This window comes from Myotis davidii, unplaced genomic scaffold (assembly GCF_000327345.1).
Source record: "Myotis davidii unplaced genomic scaffold, ASM32734v1 scaffold111, whole genome shotgun sequence".
Lineage (NCBI taxonomy): Eukaryota > Metazoa > Chordata > Mammalia > Chiroptera > Vespertilionidae > Myotis > Myotis davidii.
In genome coordinates this window covers 780226-799249 of record NW_006284347.1, presented here as the reverse complement: position 1 = coordinate 799249, position 19024 = coordinate 780226, and the positions used below count along the sequence as shown (strand labels likewise).

The following is a 19024-nucleotide window of genomic DNA, read 5'->3' as shown; positions in this document are numbered from 1 at the left end:
TGACTGTGGGTGCCCCTCGATCAAGGTCAACCTCATTTCACTAACTTAGCCGAGCTCTGTGTCACTAAGTTCACACGGAAATGACAAACGATTACAAGGTGTCACAAAAACTGATCCTAGGCTCCGCACACATCCTTGGCTCAGTGGTGCTCTGAGGAGCTGAGATTGTGAAAAACACTGTCTATCAGGCGCTAATTCAAACCATCATTCCTCCAGATCAGCACGGGCAGGGAGACGGCTGTCGTGTCTAACCCTCGGTCTGAACGCAGCTGGACACTGGGGGTACGGGCAGCTCTGTGTCCAGCTGAACGGGTTGGGACTGAGGAGGGGCCTGAGAGGAGGCAGAGGGTTCAAGTTAGGGACAGTGGTATACACAGAGGCTGTTTAACCAGGAAGGTCATAAAAAGTCTCCAGCACCCCTTTCCTTTAGGGGGATGTGGGATCATTTCCCCAGGGCAGCAATTCTCAGAGTGTGCTCCAGGGACCCTGGGGCTCTCGGAGGCAGCGCCAGGAGCCCCAAGGTCCCTGCAGTCGGCATAATGAAGCAGGATGCCCTCCGCCTGCACACTGCCATTCCCTCCAGAGCACACGGGGGTTCTCAAAGGCTGCGTGGCCTGTGCTGCTGTCCTCACCTGGCATCTTTGTGCTTACATATTCTGTTTTTAAAACCTCTCTCTTTAAATTTCTAAAGAAGTAAATACTGATCCACAAGGGTCCTCATTCATTCTTAAGAGCAAAATGGGTCCTGAGACCACAGCGTTTGAGAACTGCTGCTAACCTGTCCTCAAACAGGCAACACCGCCTTTTCCTCAGGCGGCAGGCTCTTCACCCTTCAAGCACTGCCATCATTTCACGGGCATTTCTCCACTCTTCCCACTTTGGGCAGAAATGTCCTTTCTCTGAGCTGGCCTCGACACTTCGCATCAGGTTGCCCTCCCTGTGCCTTAGAATGACGTGCCCCTCTATCACCCCAAACAGCCATTTCTCTTGCGTCTGCTGGGTGCCAAGGAGAACACGGGTACCCACCCAACCTTGGGACCATTAGCAAGTGGCAGCAAGCTCCATCCCGTGGATAACTGAATTGTGACACGTTTTGGCTCATGAAGGGTCCTAGGTGGGTATTACTCAATAACATGCTACAAAAATTAAGAGCTTTTGCTATTACGTAATGTAACGTGCCATAACTCCTTTTCAGCAATTTTGTCTTAAAGACTTTTGAAAAGAATAATTACTATCCCCAGAAGGGGGATGCTTTTCTGAAAGAGTATAGGATCCAGGACCCAGTAATCCTGTGGATGTAATTTTTAACGGGATCACACCATAGTGTCAGCTTTTTAAGAGCCCGATACCCCATCTTTTTTCTGTTTCCCGTGATGTGCCGTGCCTTCCAGCCAGGAGTTTTAGAGTGTAGCACCATGGTTTGTGGTGTTGGGTACCAAGTTTGCTGAGTGAGTCATAAGAGTCTAGGATAATAAACTTGAGTGGTCTCCTACAACTGTTCTACATTTAAAGCTATACTCTTCTGCCTGGATTTTAGGAGCACGGAGAGAGGTGTCTGCAGTCTGACTGTAAACCAAGTTTCAGGGTTGGGCCAGAGGCGCCCCCCATGATTTCTGTCTGTCTCTCACCAACCGGCCTTGGCTACCAACCACAGCCAGCGCCGTCACTCAGCAAACAAGGCCAGGCCCGCAGTGGGCGAGATTCGCCTGTTTCATTTGAACCATTCCCTAAGTCCCCTCTTGACAGTCACCACTTTGCAGTGTTTAACTATTTGGAAGGACCGTGGAGAAAAGCATGTGGAAACACCTGCCATGTGACTTGCTTGGGGCTATTCTGCTGAAGCTGTGGCCTATGGAGACTCTGATCTAGCAGTCAGCTGGTCCCCGGGGCCCTTTGATACTAGGGTGACACAGACAGTGGGGCAAGGGCATACTGTCTGGCCTTTAGTGTGGAATAAACTCAACACAGGGCGGGTCAGAGACCAAGAGGGATCATTTGTCAGGGGATTAACTAGCTCCTCATCCGTGCCCACAGGCTGGCCAGCTTCCTTTACAGGGACGATACACCACATTCTTAATAACTAGTGCATTGTCAGCACTGCCCAATCTGAGCACAAATGGGACTTCAGGCCACAGCAGGGTCCCAGAGGCCCCCACAAAGCCAGGCTTAGTCCTGTAGTTGCTGGGTCACAGAAGGGCCTGCAGAGGTGCTGGGGCTTAGATATTAACTAGTGGGTACAGACTTGGCATCCTCACAAGGGTCCGGCCACCTGGGGTTTTCTGGCCAGCTTTCACCCCTATCCCCGTATCACCAACCATGGTGACTGCGAAGAAATCAAGCCTGGTCTCCTGTGAGAGAATCGGTGAAACCCACTGCGAGCTCCTACACTCTCTATAGCCTGCCCATGTGGGAGCAGAATTGGGGCTGCATCCATTTCCATACTGAGGCCAGGGAGTCCACTTAAGTCCAGGCAGGTCACACCACTTGGTATCATGAGCCACTGTGGCCAAAGGGCAAAGGTCACAGCACACATGATGTTCCTGGAGCAGGACTCAAGGCTGGGCGGGAGCCTGCCAGTCCTGCCTGGGATGGGCTCCCCCCTGTGCCTGGTGTTGGATGAGCACAGCCGGTCCAGGGCTTCCCCACATTCTCCACCTCGCCCTCCATGCCCCGTTAAAACTCAAATTAGCTCCTTTGGGCATCTTGGGCTCAGCATCGATGTACAGACTCCTCAACCAGGGCTTGGCATTGGCTGAGAATTTCAGCGGGAAGGCCCTCACGAAGCAACTTTTGGGACAAAAATCTCCTGTTCACAAGATGTGAAAACCCAGTCTGTAGAGTTACCTCTGTTTACGTATTTATGCCTTTTCAGATATCTTAAGAAGGGGAGAACTCACTTTCTCCACGGATCACTACAGTACAGAACAGAAAAGAGATAAAAGAAAAACAAATGTCTTAAAGTTCTGGTAGCAAACAGGCATAGGATATTATTATTGTTGTAGTCTTAATAATAAGCAATGATACGTTCAAAGTGCTTTACAATCACTTAGCTATTCCTCACAACAGCCCTGTGAGGTAGGTCGACATTGTTATCCCCATTTTACAGATGGGGAAACTGAGGCACAGAGAGGTTAAGTGTCTTGCCCAAGGTCACGCAGCAACCGAATGCTGGAGCTGGGACTCGAGCCCAGGTTCCCTGACTCCCAGTGTCCTCGAAACTAGACCGCACCGCTTCCAAAGAGGCAGCCCCGGACTGGCTTTGAGCACGGACTACAGACGGACAATGTCGGATGAGGTTGGGGTGTGGTGGTGCTTCCCGTGGACACGTTAAGATGGAACCTGAGGTGCTGCCTGGGTTGGTCTGGGCATGCGGGTGTATGTGTTAGTTAAATGGGTGTGTCTGAGCTTCCTGTCCTGCCCGGGTCACTGCAGAGAATGCGGCCGACGGTCAGGTCAGGCCTGACTGCCATACAAAAGGAACTCTGCCAGCTCAGCGCCCAGGGGCCTGCCAGTCTTTGGGAATCCGGGCAAACTAGGGATGCAGGACTTTGGAACAGAGTCAGCTGCCCACCTTAGGCAAGTCTACTTAATCTTTTTATTATTTGAAAAAATTTTTTTTTTACTGGCCAGCATCAGGAAGTTGTGTTCATTTCATTTCTCTGTGGGGCGGCTGACCCCTCTTTTGCTCTCTCCCTCGTTCCCTTTCTCTGAGTCTCTGTTTGGAAGGGAAACCGGTTAAGCCTCGCATGTTCCCTTCCACGAAAAAGAGCCACCGTGAGCAGCGTCCGCGACAGGAGGCCATGGCTCCGCAGCTGGCCGCGGCCCTGCTTCCGCCTTCTGCAGGACTGCTTGGCTTGGAAGGGGTCTCCCTGGGGCCTTGGGTTTGCTTTTTCCTGCATTTCTCCCGAAATGCGGTTTCAGTAGAAATAAGCCCACTTGAGACTTTTCCCTTGCAAGGCCTCAGCCACCAACGCCTTCCGACTAACGAGCTTGGTGCTGTAGCTCAGGCAGAAAACTCTAAAGCATCCGTTCAAGCATCTGAAACAAATGAATCAGCCAGTGAAATCCCATCTGTTAGCACCTGCTCTCCTTGCAGATTAAAAAAGAAAGGAAAGGAAAAGCCTTACGGCTCTGGGTGGAATCATGCTTTAAAAAAACAATAAAAAAGCTTGCTCCTTTTTAGACGATGGTGACTTAGAAACAGGAGTCTGTACTCCACAGACAACACGTCTGCTGCACATGCCACTTTCCTCTGCGTGGATGCGCCAGCCTCCCGCGGAAGCCGGATCAAGGTCCATCAGGGGAGAAGCGGCATTGCTTCTTTTGTACCCCCCACCTTTCCACATCACCATCTGTTGGCTTGGGGTACAGACTCCAACATTCTAATACCTGACCACAGGGCTCTTTACCAGCTGGAAATACTGGTCTCCTTCTCAAGCCCAAAGGGTTAAAAACAAAGAAAAGACTATCCCCCTACAGTCGTCCTGTCATTACAATGAGCCAGGGACAGTCTCTCCTCAGACTGCACTAGAGCGTCTTTTGCATAAAGGAAATGCTTGAATGTTGAAAGAAAAGGAAATGAACAAAACTTTTCCCACTTTGGGGTCTTTTTTCCCCTTTCCACAAGACACTGGACAAACGTGTGTCCAGGACCCTCGTCTGGAAGGTCTGATGGGGCGCTACTAGTTGCTGGGAGGGGGCACATTTCTCACGGCCGCAGAGCTCTGTTCCTTTATTTACGTGCTCCTCGTGGAAACATGCAGGTCCCTCGGATGCGGCAACGATGGATGAAGAGCAAATGCTGAGTCAAACTAAAGTGAGCGTGGCATGGAGGGGATGAGTGAGAACACAAAAGGCCTGAGGCGGCTTCTCTCCAGCTCCCTCTGGAGAGGTGCTGGAGAGAAGGCTGGCTTTCGTGATGATGATGATGGATGGACAGATGGAAACTGCACACTCATTCAGACCACAGAGGCCAGAGGACACCGGGGGCTGAGCTCCTGCCCACACGTGGACGTGGGAGCTCCTCAAGCCATTCCTCTTCGCGAAGACGGGGACACTGCCGTTGGTCTGAACACGGGGAGCCCAGATGGAGCCCACAGGGCTGGAGACCATAGTGCCTCTGTGTGTCCTTGAAAACCGTCCCATGGGGGAGGGGCTCAGAACATGGACCAGTTCTGAGGCTCTTCAGACAGACGGCACTCGACGCAGCACAAGCACGCACATGCCTATGCCCACACTCCACTGCCACTAGCAATCGGTCAGCCGTGTGGCACCCTGGCACAGGGAGAGGCAAGCCACCCCACCTCTCAATATGCCATGCCCCCTTCCGATGCTTCCTGGAGGACCTGTGTGCTCGTCCTAGTGACACTGTTGGTGTGGTTCTCCCATTGCCACTGGACCGCGTTTCCCTAACTGCGACACCATCACCTACCCTTTGTCATGCCGGAAGGAAGGGCCTCCCATGGCTGATTAAAAGAGTGACAAATCACATCGAAAGCCATTTTTAGAGCAGAGGAAGCCAAAAATGTAATTAGGATTGTCCTCCAAGGAGACAAAATTTTTCCACTTTTGATGCTTGCTTCAGAACCAAATGCATTTTCAGAATTTATCTGTCGAGGTTATGAACACAACTTAATTTTTTCTAGGCTGTGCACTCAACATCAACTCCCACCGGAACCATATGAAATGTGTTGATATTACCACCTAACTGGAAATATTTGCATTTCACCAAGGAAATGAAACTCTTTCCATACACAACAAAATGATAAATGTTTGGGGGGGGGGAGGGACACATCTCAGCATTACTGTAGTACCATGTAATAGAGTCTTTTAACCCATGGTTTAAAAAGGCAGCTTTGAACCTTCAGCTTGAAGACTCTGTGGAGCCCATTTGTGAAATGTGAAAATTGTTTAGCTATGTGTTCTTTTCAGGTTTTAAAATATCAAAAGACTATATCCAGGCAACAGAGCAAGCCCTGAAGCCATCGAATTGGGAAGTTTTGGGGACTCAAAGGTATAACTCTGTATCGAGGTGGTCATCACCCATGCCTTCCACAGAAAATAAATAGAGGGGCCTCATAATACAGAGCTAACCTGATTGTAAATTACGACACAGCTATCCATGAAAGAGTACATTTCCCCCTCCAGAAAAAGTCAACGAATTCCATCGACCCCACCAACTAGACCCTGAGCACACCAAGCAGGTCCCACGAGCAGAGGGCACCGGGGCACTCTGACACCGGGCTGGCCTCGCCCTCCAGGCCCAAGGCTCCTTTCAGGAAGAGCCATCAAAAACATGTTCGTCACCCCCTCTCTTTGCATCCAATTTGGCCACACTACCCTCAAGAACGTGTGGGCCCAAGATAAGGTCAAAGGGACACTTTTCAGTTTGCTTCGTCTAAGGCTCCGTAGGAACTGTGATCAAAGGGCTGTTGCCTTTGCAAACTGGATCAGCCAGAGGTGAAAGCGCTTTGCTCACCAAATCTACAACCTGACACAGCAATGAGCCACATGCCTGAGCCTGTGGTCCACCGAGCTGCCTTTAGGAGATGTGATCAGAGAAAGGAAGATCAGAAGCCTACAGTTGGATTCAGCTGATCCCTTCCCCTCCCTCCAACCCTGCAGCTGTCTGGGTAGAGCAGAGGTTTTTATCATGAATCAGCAGGTCACGGTCACATAAGGTCATCTACTAACCCAACATATGTATATGCACCCCTCATCCCTTCATTCACTCTTTCATCATCATTCATGTTCATATTCCCTTGCTCAGAGAGAGCACACACAAGCCTTCGCTTCAGTACTGGCCATCACTGTGAACACAGTCAATACTGGGCATTTTTCGCCAGAAAAAAAAAAGTGCAGGATTATTTCACATTGATCCTTACTCATAACTGCTAGGCCCAATTTAAGACATGGTGATAACAGGGACAGAAAAGTAATTTTAGAGTAAACTAAAAAGGGAAAAATCCTTTATCCTATTCGCGATGGACTCAAAGCACTGTGGGTAGCAGAGATGACAGGGCTTTCGATTAATTTAAACAGCTGTTTCTGACAACTCGCCAACCTCTCTAGTTCCCTTTTTCCAGTTCTTAGCATCTTTTTCTCTTCCCCTCTTCACCCTGCATCCTTCACCACCAGCACTCACGAGTCCCCTTCCTGGCCCCTGTGTGCGGGTCTCCACTGGGACTCCCTTCGCCTGCACTCCTGCTTCCCATCCCAGAGCTCTGGGCTCACCGAGGATTCCGTATCCTCACACCCTGGATGGAACCTGAGGTTCCTGAAAGCAACCTCCACACTCTAGGAGCCCAGGGCAGGGCCATGGTTTAGGGGTAGGGACCAGAGGCTGGCCAGGTGGGAGAGAGCAGCATTAGCACAGCAAGCCTCACGGCCATCAAGAGACAACACAGAGAAACAGACACACCGCAGGCATACGCACACATGTACACACACACACAAATGCATATGCACACGCGCGCGCGCACACACACACACACACACACCAGGAGGTGATGGATGTTACTGAAATGGACCAAAAACCAACAAGCAGTGGGGTAAGAAACAAACAGAAACAAAACAAAGCACTTGCGTTCAGATGGAAAGCTGTTTCCTGGGCAGCCAGGGCTGGAGCCCAGGGCTTGGGGTGGGTGGGTGCCTGCTGGGAGGGCACTGCCTTGGGAGAAGCCTGGAGGAGAGAGGCGCAAGGGTAGTGCTCGCTCCCCTCTCCCAGGGCTGTCCTGGGGTTCCTGTGCCACAGGCCGCAGCAGTCGCCAGAGGAAGCAAGGAGACGGAGGCACTTACCTGGTGGCCCGGAAATGGCTAGTCCACATTTTAGGGCGTGTGCAGTATCTCAGTTTAAACAAATCCTTGGGGTACTGCTCAACCATGAACTGTCAGCTCTCTAATGTTTCAAACAAGCTCGTAAAGTGGTTAGTGAAAAGAGAAGACAACAAAACAACAATTCACCTGTAGGGCAATGGTGGTGTTCTTCGCAGGGTATTTTCCCACCAGTCCTTGTTCTTTCCGTTTCTTGAATTTCCTAAAGTAGTCCTGTATCAGGAAAGTGGCATAGAACTTCCCCACGGTTACCTCATCATCTAAACGGAGAGACCAGACACAGCTCTCCCGAATCAGCACATTTGCACCAAGAGCCTACACACTGGCCTCTGGGTGGGGCGGGGGGCAGCGCAGAGGCACTGAGCTCTCGGCTTAGAACACAGGAGGGAGACTAGCTCTAGCAAAAAGCAGGGTTCGGCAAAGCAGTTAAGGCTCAAAGTTAGAGTCAGTTAGATAAACTGACGCTCAAAATTGCAGAAAATAACATTTGTCATGAGTTTAATAGAGCAGCGTATTAGTAACATTATCAAGTGCTGTCTTGGTTATTTACTTAAAAATAAAAATTACACAACAAAAAAAGGCTTTCCTAGGTCATATTTTCACCCCTGTGCACAGGGATTTGCATGTGTAATTACCATGGACGCCAAGGGCAATTAACCATTCAAATCCCGATGCCTGGAGATAAAGACAGAGACCTCAGAAAGGGGACAGACAAGCTCAGAAGAAGAGGAAGGTTCATTAAAGTGACTGCAAACCCAGATTTTCATGTGCCCCTTGACTCTGCCAATAGCCTCCATATGCCATTTCTTGGTCTGTAATTCAGAACTAGTTGTGGTGTGTGTGTGTGTGTGGTTTTTTTTGGGGGGGTGGAGGTGGGAGGTGCTGTAAGTGACAGCGCCAACTAACCTCATGGTGGAGCTGACTTACTTCTGCTTTGTTCAGAAACAACTGGAGCTCTGCTGAGCATTTTACAGGTGATGCATGAGGCAGAATAGAGGCTCTGGCTGTCTCGGGTAAACCACCTTGGCAGTGTGCGTGTGTCCCAGGATCTCCACAAGCCCTGCTCCCCCCGGTTGCGGTGTGCCCAGGGTTCCTGTGGGCACGCACCGCTGACCATGATTTGCAGAGGCTGGGGGTGGAATGGTTGCTAGCGCTCAGGCTTTAGCAAAGCTAAACCTTTGGCCAGGCTGCCCTTGTAAGAGTTTCATGTGATCTGGGGCCAGGAGCTCAACCTCTATGTATAAAAGGAGCTATGTCTCTTAGAGGATCTGTGATGACCACAGGAGGAGAGGCATGTGAAGTACGCAGCCCCCTGCTGGGGTGGCCCTCATTCTGGGGGCTGGATGACTGAGCCACGGGAATCACTATCATCTCACACCCACTAACAGTCAGATCCACTAAAATAGATCGTAGAGCACACAGGTTGGGGGACACTGAGGCCCACTGTGTTCCCTAACGCACCGTGGCTGGGGTTCATTTAGCGCCCATGTGGGAGATGTCTCTGTCTGGACCAGGGATCCTCAAACTCTTTAAACAGGGGGCCAGTTCACTGTCCCTCAGACCGTTGGAGGGCCGGACTATAGTTTTAAAAAAAACTATGAACAAATTCCTATGCACACTGCACATATCTTATTTTGAAGTAAAAAAACAAAACGGGAACAAATACAATATTTGTATTTGCATGTGGCCCGCGGGCCGTAGTTTGAGGACCCCTGGTCTGGACACTGCTGGGCCATCCAGGGCTGCCTCTCCAAACTCCCTGGTCAAGAGCTATTCAGTGTTACTGTGAGAGAAGATGCTTGGAGTGGTTGGACTTCGAGGACGTGTTGCATTCCTTCCAAACCCAAGCTGGGCAAGTCTGGAAGGGTGCAGGGGCCACCAACGTGAACCCAGGCTTGTGCAGCATGTGAAACCGTGGTCCCTCACCTGTCTCAGGCTGGTCTAGCGATGCCCTCACGGGCAAGGAGGCGAGAGGTGAAGAGAGACCATGCGGGTCTTCACATTTCAACCTTTGCCCTTGAGCTGCTCTCTGTTTTGCCTGGGGCTGTTTGGACACCAGTTCCAGCCACCCCTCCTATTGGGCACCTACAGGTACCAAGCCCTGAGTCAGGGAGCTCCACTCGGGTTGCCCGTACTGTGGCCCGACAACTCTGAGATGGTGGGTCTGCTGGTGGGTCTGCTCCCTCGCGCTGACAGCTGAGAAGGTTGAAGGACTTGCCCCAGGCCAGTCAGGTTGGGACATGAGTGCCAAGCCAGCTCTCCTCTTCGCCTGCACCACCGCCCTGAGGGACGGCCTAGCTCCAGCCCCACAGGCCACCTTCTTCTGTGGGGCGGCCTCTCCCAGAGTACAAGTCTCTCACTACGGGGCTGCAATCTCGGGGGGAACCCACTGCTGACTGCGTAGAGATCCCGGGGGTCCCGGGGGATTCTCCGCCTGCTGCACCACAGCGGCCTCTCAGTCCAGACTCCCAAGCCTTCCCTGGGGGCTTGCAGAGAAATGCCTCTCTCTCCACAGAAGACCTCCTCCTGCCACACCGGGATGCCCCAGCACACACAGGCCTACCCTCACCTCCCTTCAGCTTGGACTGTGCGAGCCTGGAGGGGTCCAGGGGTTCCTGCAGGGGGGTCTGGGCTTCCCCGGGCCTGGAGCCAGGCCACAGTGTCCTTGGGGAAAAGCTGACGTGTTTCTCCCTGAGGGGCCACATGGAGCAGAGCACAGCCACCCAGGGCTCTGCAGGGCAGGGTGCAAGGGCCACGTGGGCTGCTCCACTGAGACTGAGCCCAGGAAGGGCTCTTAAAAACAGGAGAGTGAAAGCCATAGCACAGGGTGGGGAACCTTTCTTCTGCCGAGGGCCATTTGGATATTTACAGCATCATTCGCAGGCCACACGAATTATCAGCTTAAAAATTAGCCTGCCATATTTGGTCAAACATTTAACTAACTCACTCCTAACGCAGGGCCAGAGCAACTGATTTCCTGGGCCTTATATGGCCCGGGGCCAGACATTCCCCTCTCCTGGCCATAGCAGGACAGGAAGGGAAGGAAGACATGGAAAGAATGCAGGGAGGGTGTCTGGGCTCAGGACTAGAGAGAAAGGGGTGGGGCCGGCCCTGAGTGCTCTTTAGGGAAAAGGGGCCCAAGAGCCAGGTCAAGGAGCGAAGGCCCAAAGCAAGGAGAGCCTCTTGGAGGGGAGGACCCAGGAAATGCATGACAAGAGTGGAGGGGAGAACGTGAGCAAGGGTCAGTGATGGGCCATGAGACGTCAGCCTTATGACGGAGACAGCAGGCAGGCTGCCTCCCAGCCACAGCCTCCCGCACAGAACAGGTCCCAGCTGGTATTCCAGGGCTCCGTCCTGAGGGGCCCCTTCCTATCAAGCTCATGACAGCCTGGGCACCTCACATCACACTGTGCCAGCAACTCCTCCTGAGATGGGCACCTGCTGTCACCAGGTCTGTAAGGGCCTCTCTGACCACCCCACATCGGCCAGTCCTGGTGCAGGGACAGCTGCCTGGCTCAGTCTGCTGCTCTCTGCGAGGTTATAGCAGGGAGGACACTGAGCCCCTCAGCCGTGGGAGCTACCCACTTGCTGGCCTGGAGGACTGAACGAATATTCTCGCTTTCTATGTGTGCCATGGCGAGGGAAAGGCGGGAACCACTCACCGACTGGCATGGGAAAGACTCAAAAACAAAGAGACAGAATTAGAATGCTGCCCAGCACCTCATCAGGGTCTGCTCACCGCAGCCAGACACCCAGGCCTTTCCACCGTCTGCAGTGGCAGCAGCGCTTATCTGAGACTCAGCCCGACAACATTATCCCAGCACATACACAAGCCATGACACGGGGCGTCTGGGGGACCCCATCTCCTCCTGAAGCCCTCTTTTCTACTTTCCGGTTTCACAGTGCCACCTAATGCCATTTTGAAATAGATTAACACCCACCCCATTTAACGAGATACAGAGAAAAATCCAAGGCCCGTCATTGGGCCAAGAATGCGGGAGAATACGTAGCTTTTAGGAGACGTCTAGTAGAACTAAAAGCTGGTCAGTTTTTTCAAAGGAAGGGAGCTTAGATCCTGAGCCAAATTCTGGACTTTTTTCTAAGTCACATGAAAAGAAATGAAGTTTCACGGGATGCTGTCCAAGGGGGTCTAGCCAGGATGGGCCCTGACATGTGCGTGAGACTAGTCTGTAATGAAGGTGGTGTTTCAGGGGTTTCTGAAGCATGCATCTGTATTTCGAGAAACATTGTAGGGGAATACAGCTGGCAAGAGATAACTCTGATTCCATGCCACCACCCTAAAACAGAATTGCTTCAGAATATTCTGAAAGACTGAGCGTGGAAAGGGATGGAGGCTGCAGAAAAAAGCTCAAGCACATTGTTACGACAATTTTTAAGAAAGCGATGAACCTCAGCCATGCGAGCACTTGGGTGTGCAGCTCTAAAGAAAAGGAGGAAACGGAAGAGTTGTTTTAAATGTGCAGCATCAGTTCTGTGGACAACAGTAACCGTTCTCCCGCGGACAAATGTGCAGGACCAGTTCTCGGGGGAAGGGGGGCGGCCAGAGAGTTTGAGGGTTTTGTTCTTTTTGGTCTGGGGGGCCTTTTGGCTGCCCCTTTGTGGGCCATTTTCCCCAGCTTTGAGCCATGACCGTGCTAGCTGTGGGTGTCCCCGGCAGTGACAACAGCTCGTCCTGCTTCTCACTTCATGCCGAGGGTCAGAGTGGGCCCGCACAACGCTCTCGCTCCCCAAGAGCTAGAGGTTGTCACCCCCTCAGAGGGGGAGGTATTGGCCACCATTTTGGCCCGGGGTCCTGGAGTCAGTGTCCAGACCTGAACGGATCCTGCACCTTTAAAACGTGAAAAGAAAAGTCGAAAAACAACCACCTCAATTTCTAAGTCCATGTGCACTTAAACGAAAGTGGAAAAACAGTGTATAAATTATATATATATACTTTATATATGTATAACTTTACATATATAAATCTGAAAAAAGTTTAGTCGGTTATTTCTTGATAAATAACGAAAGAAAAAAGCATGCCTGTTAGTTCTGTCCCTACTTAAATTCTAATGATAGGGACCTTTTTTTGGCTAGTTATGGTAGTAAACTCAGTCTTGACAAGGGCATTTTGAAAATACCATTTTCTGACAGGTATCAATTTTTTGTGAGAAGCTTTCAACACTATGTTAAAGGATACATGGAAACTAGCTTTAAATATTTCATTTTGGACCCCCCAAAATCTAGATTTTTCCTTTTGAGGCAGCAGGCTTGCCCTCTAACTTTAATTCCCCCCCCCCTTCCCCCCAGCAGAAAAGCCCAGCTCCAGCCACCTTGTCTGGTTCCCCTCCCGCTGAGGCCGCTCCTTGGGAATGCTGCTCATATGACCCCAAGTAACTACGCCAGAGGGCCGGCGGCTTTCTTTAGCGCTTGGCCTCAGCGACCTAGCTGATGCATAAAGCAACCCGCAGCCGGGCTGGCGGCAGACACGACCGCTGAAACCCACGTGTTGGCCAAGAGCTACTTAGGAAAGAGAGTGCACTGACCACCAGCTGGAGGGACAACTTGGTCAAGCAGCTTCATGCTGGTTTTCTTCCAGATTTTCTTTATCACAGCTCGCAGCTCTTCGTTAGCTTGTTCCAGGTTCCCTGGATGCAGAGCAAGAGGAGAAAACAAGCCTTGCTTCTTGGCCGGCCATCTCTCTGCTGGGACCATGCTGCTCCCCCTGCCGCCCCCCCACCCCCTCAGCTGACCTGGGTAGGAGCATGGCCCTCGGGTGGCGGCACGGCCCTCTGATGGGTGCCCCTCCCCGCAGCCTCCCCGGTCAGGGGCATTCACACGACCTAACAGCTGCAGTCACTCCACCGTAGGAAGGACCACGTTTTACTCTGGGATCCGTGTTCTACCTTCCCAAGCCCACACCTACACCTTTCCCGCTGCTCCCAGCCTAGAATGCCGAATCCTGCCTCTGTCCTGGAAGACCCAGACTAAATTCCACCCACATAAGACTTTCATTTCCCATTGTGTGGACTCATCCGTAGCACCCGCATCATCTTGGTCTTATCAGCTGGGCTGATGTTTGTCTCCTCAACGGACACGTCAGTGCAGAGGCCATCCCGCCTCCTGCATCCCTCGCTGATGCAGGTGGGGGCCAGGGGCAGGGGAGCCCACTGCCAGGAGCCCGTGAGCTTGTGGGGACTGGCTTTGCTGGATAGAGTCACCCTGAGCTCCGGGGCAGCGGGAAAACAGCTGCCCACGGACTCCGCAGTGTCCACCGCTGGCCCCTCTCCCCCCTCCTCCCTCACAGTCTCTGCTTCTCCACCTCATGGCCACCCCTCCACCTGCTGCAATTGCTTTCCATGCCACCTCTGAAGCTGCCACCGAGACAACAGCAGTGGCCACGCTCCAGGCTTATTCTACCAGGGCTGAGCGTGGCCCCGAAGACCCGTGTGCTTTGGTCTCAGCTGGGAAGACGCTGGTCGTAATAGTGTTTCCCACCACGGCCCAGCACTGCAGAGGGGCTTCTGCAGGCGTCATCTCACCTCATTCCCAGGACTTCCCCTGATGTAGGTGTGTTCCTTTCCTTCCCACAGAGAAACAACCTACAGCTCAGAACAGGAAAACCCCTCACAAAGGTCACACAAGCAGGAAGGGTCAGTTGGAGGGAGCTCAGGGGTGACAGTGCCGACTCTGCCCTGATCTCCCACCTATTGCTGCTCTCTAGCAAGCAGTGTCATGAGTCGCCTCAAAACTCCCAGAGACAAAGTGAAGCATAAAGGAAGGAAAGGAGGGATGAGGGAGGTGGGAACAGTGCATCCGCCAGCACAAAGGTTCTCACTGCACTCCCCACGCCCTTCCCAGGACCTCCCCTCGACAAGGAAAGGCCCAGACGGGAGAACACAGGCGGGAGGTGGCATCTCCTCCCAGTTCTCCCCGCTGACCTGCTCTCAGGGGATGCTCACCTTCCGTCTTGATCTTAAGAGCTGTGCGGACCAAAGCAAACAGGGTTGCATTAAACATGACTGTCCCATCACTGTTGAGAGGCATGTTCATGGCGACTAGTCTCTGCAAACAGAAAGAGAAGCTTCTTACCAGCATGTGCAGGACTGATGGCAGCTGCAGCCCTTTCCCATAGTTATTCTGTTTCTCCCTCATCTCTTTTCCAGTCAACCCTACAAATTTAACTCACCAGCCATTTGAGGAGCACCTACCAGCTGGGGCTCTGACACAACAAAAGATCAAAGCTTTTAGTCATGAAACACAAATGCTGGCCCGTGGGATGCTCTTGGTGTTTCACCTTGATTGTTTAATCATCTTACTGTGCCAGTGTTTTTCTCCCTTTCTCAAAAACCAGCTCTCCCTATGTCCTGTGGTCAGGCCTCCATTCTGGGCACATCCTTCAGGGTGCCGTGAGGGTAAAATGTGGTACCAGGTACGAGCCAGGCACAGGGCAGGGGACTCAGGTCCTCCAACAACTGCAGCACGGGTACGTGACTATTCCTGACACAGAGAGTCCTTTAAGGACCTGCCCTGGGGCGACCCTTGTGGAGTCCACATGATTTCTGCAAGTGTTCGGTGCTTCGGGGCAGGGAATGACAGGTGTGGCTGGAAAAATCTCTGAAAGCTGGAAATACACAGTAGACTCGACTCTGCTACCTTGGGTCTGTCTAGAACCGGCCCAGCAACCCTGGAGTGCAGGCTGGCTGGGTTCCCACAGGGTAGACTTTCCACAGGCAAACCCTGCATTTCCCTTTTAGAAAGGGACTACTTTTCTGTTGCTGCAGCTGACTCCAGGTGAGTCGCTGTGAGCTCAGCCAGGCTCCCAGGGAGCAGGGTCTGAGGTGAGAGCTGCAGAAATGGATCGGGAGGTCTGCACGCAGCCATGCCCGGCCACCGCCTGTGCTCAGGAGAGGAGCGCTGGCGCAGGGGGCACGGTGCCCGTCCACCAGCACAGAGGCTAGAAACGCCCAGGGACTGGTCTTTTCCACTCTACTTCCTCAGTGGAGCCCTCAGCCACCTCCTCTCTTTCCCCTCCCACTGCCCTCACTCTGGCTCTTGTCACTTCACACCCAGACAGTCCCCACAGCTCTCCCGGGTGTCCCCTGCCCCCATTTACTTCTCCCTCTAACACAGAAGTCCACCCGTGCTTCTTCCCTGGAACTCAGCATGGCCTGGAAGGTTCCTCACAGCCACACCGTGTGCGCCTGTGCCCTTCCACCACTTCCTCTTCTGTTCCAGTCGTACCAATGATGCCCCATTTTCTGTCTCTGCGTCAGGGTTCTCTGTGCTCCTTCCATCTCTGACAAACCCCCACGTCTCTCCCCCTGTGCCTGATGCAAAGGTCACTGTCTCCTGCCTTCACCCAATGACGAATGACATAACTGCCCTCCTATTCCTATCGTTGGCTGACAGGGTGTCCCACGAGTGACACTCCTGGAGTGCCTCAAGGATGGGCACCAGGTGTCATTCGTCTCCGCATCCTGGGCGCCTGACAGCAGGTGTGAGGGAAGGTCACTGAGTGGTTTCTGAATGAACCAGGGAGTCTCTGCAAGAGAGGCCGTCAGACACCCAAGAGGACACTCACCTTACAGGCCACTCTGTGTGGGCACAGCTTCCCGAACCCCAGGGGCGGCTGGATGCGGCGCAGCAGGGTGACCACGTCCAGATGCTTGATCCTCCCCCTGAGACAAAGCGGAGCGTGAGGTCCCGGCAGCAGCGCTGAGCTTTCAGTCCATGCCCCCTCCCCACACCACGCCCCCGTTCCAGAAACAGCCCCCACAAACAGCCAGGGCATCCTTCCCAACCTACTTGGCCTCGGGGTCATATTCTGACCATATTCTTTTGAATTCGTCTAAATGGTGAGGTCCCAGAATGGACCAGTCCCGGGTCAGATAATCAAAGTTGTCCATGATGACGGCCACAAACAGGTTGATGATCTGTGGAAGCAAATCAGAGGAGGAGCCTCAGGGGCAGTCATGAATCGGGCCGACCCGCGGGGTGCTCCCTCAGTTTAGGGGCACGGAACCCGGGAACCCATTTCCCCAGAGAGGCTGGAGAAACCCCGCCTGGAGAACGGTTAACGAGGAAGCAGACTTCTGGCTTCCCGGGGTGGCTTTGGTATAGTCCCAGGGGCGGGCAGGGGGATGAATTATCTGGATCTTTGAAGCACACCACAGTGTTATCATTTCACTGCTACCAAATAACTCACACTCTTAAGTCACTGCTCTGTGCATGGGCTGTGACATTTTTATAAAGAAACCAGCGGTCCCAAGCAGTGGGGCTGCCCAAATCCGTGACAAAGCCCCGAGGCCCTGCTCACAGGGAAGGGGCTTACCACTGACAATTAAAACAAAAACCGGCCAAGCCTGCCAAGTGGGGGGAGCTGCTCATCAGCACGGAATACCCCCAGCAGGCGGGCGGGCACCGTCCCTGGTCTGATTCCCAATGCTACACCACACCTGCCGATTCAGAGGGGAGCCCTCCTGCTCACGTACCAGGAAGGCGCAGAGCATGTAAAAGCTGATGAAGTACACGATGGCGAAGTTGCTCCCACAGGAGTACTCCTCCCCGGGGTTGTAATCCGACTCGGGGTCACAGAGCTTCCCCGGGAGGCAGGCCAGCATGATCTCCTGCCAGGCCTCGCCGGTCGCACACCTTTTTCAGAGCGAGCAAAGGAAGGGCTATTAGTAGGCGCAGAGGGATTTGAGGCTCAGATCTCTAAAACATTTTAAGGAAAAAAAAAAGTTTCTCATTGCAGCAACACCTAAGGAATTTGTCGACAAGCCAGTGTGAATTAGTGAAGATATGAAATTCCGATTTATTTTCCAATGCAATTTATTTCAGTGTAAGTGGAGGTGCTGCTATAATTCCTTTGATTTATATCAATTGATACGAGCACATCAATTCTTTTTGTAAAATTAGATGTTTGGTTTTGTGCCTTCTCTTCTTTAAACCCTTATGTTAAAGTTTTTATCGATTATTCTCTATTAATGACTTAACATCTGACAACTTGATAAGACCCCGTTCACCTTGTTGAAAGCCAAGGACTGGAAACTGCCTAACTTGCAAATGGCTTGCTATCTGGCCACAAAGTCCTTATCAATTATTTGTATAGTTTCTAGAAAGTTCTCTCACTTTGAGGCACCCTTGTTTGCAGAGTTAATTAACTGGGGTTAACAGCAACCCTGTAAAATGTCAAATTCCACATCTTAAGATGTGCCCCCACTGGCTGTGCAAAAGGCTTCTGTGCTCCTGCAAAACCTCTGTCTTCCTGGTTGCGTTTCAGTGGGTGCTCCCACGCGTACGCTCATCTCCTTCCAGTTCCCTGAGTGGATCCACTAACTCCCAGAGGGATAAACCTTAAACCACCACAGTCGAAATGAACACGGCAGTTTCTACAAGCCAGCAACACTCCCCTGTGGCTGCACGGTTAGTGTCTCTGCTTAAGAACACAAAACAAACAAGCACAGAAAGCCGCCGGGACCAACTGGGAACGGCCACGCTGGTGAGTAACTCATGTCCTCGGTCACTCTGCAGCCCACAGCTAGAGCCACGCCCCGTGCAGGGCTCCGTCACCTGAAGAGCAGCAGCACCGCCTGGGGAAAGGTCTGGAAATTGTTGTTCCTGTTGATCTGGTTGTTGTCTCTCATGGCAACTTTCCCAAACATCTAGGTGGAGAAATTATTAGGAGAAAAAAAGAATAGATTTTTGTCATTTAAAAGAAACTCTCCCTGTCTGAGTTTAGAACTAACTCAAATTGCATCCACACCCACAGGGCTTTCCCACGTGCCAGGCACTTCATTTATTCACCAAGATGTGCTGGGCGCTGTGCCGACCACAGGAACACGTGGCGGCAGATACATTCTCCCCTCAGGGAGTTCTGACCGTGGAGGAGGGACAGGACAGCAAGCACCAGGCAGCAGCCCGCGGATGAGAGCTGGTGGGCCAGCTGCACAGGGGGGCACAGAGAGGGCCGCAGAGCTGAGGCGGGGCCTTGGGTCAGCGAGGCTCCCGGGAGTGAGATGAAGGCCCAGAACTGAGGCCTCGGAGGTGCGCCCAGAAATTAAGAGAACGGGTGTGCACAAAGGTCAGGCTGCAGACAAGCGCGGGGCTGTCGGCCACGGAGGGCAGGGTGGGCTTCCCCTCCAGGGTCAGGGGAAGATAGGAAATACGTGTGGGACTCAGAAGCAGACTG

General features: G+C 52.5%; 1 protein-coding gene across 2 annotated transcripts in view; it reads right to left on the bottom strand.

Annotated features, from left to right (window-relative positions):
* Nucleotides 1-19024, bottom strand: part of CACNA1D (calcium voltage-gated channel subunit alpha1 D) — a 306783-nt gene that overhangs the window by 22836 nt on the left and 264923 nt on the right. For both annotated transcript variants that reach the window (XM_015571127.1, XM_006754674.2), the window contains 7 exons: nt 18406-18497; nt 17325-17484; nt 16639-16766; nt 16415-16511; nt 14793-14895; nt 13377-13478; nt 7963-8093 (listed from right to left, as the gene is read on the bottom strand). In XM_015571127.1, coding sequence (XP_015426613.1) covers nt 7963-8093; nt 13377-13478; nt 14793-14895; nt 16415-16511; nt 16639-16766; nt 17325-17484; nt 18406-18497 — 813 coding nt within the window. The remainder of the gene's footprint in view (nt 1-7962; nt 8094-13376; nt 13479-14792; nt 14896-16414; nt 16512-16638; nt 16767-17324; nt 17485-18405; nt 18498-19024) is intronic.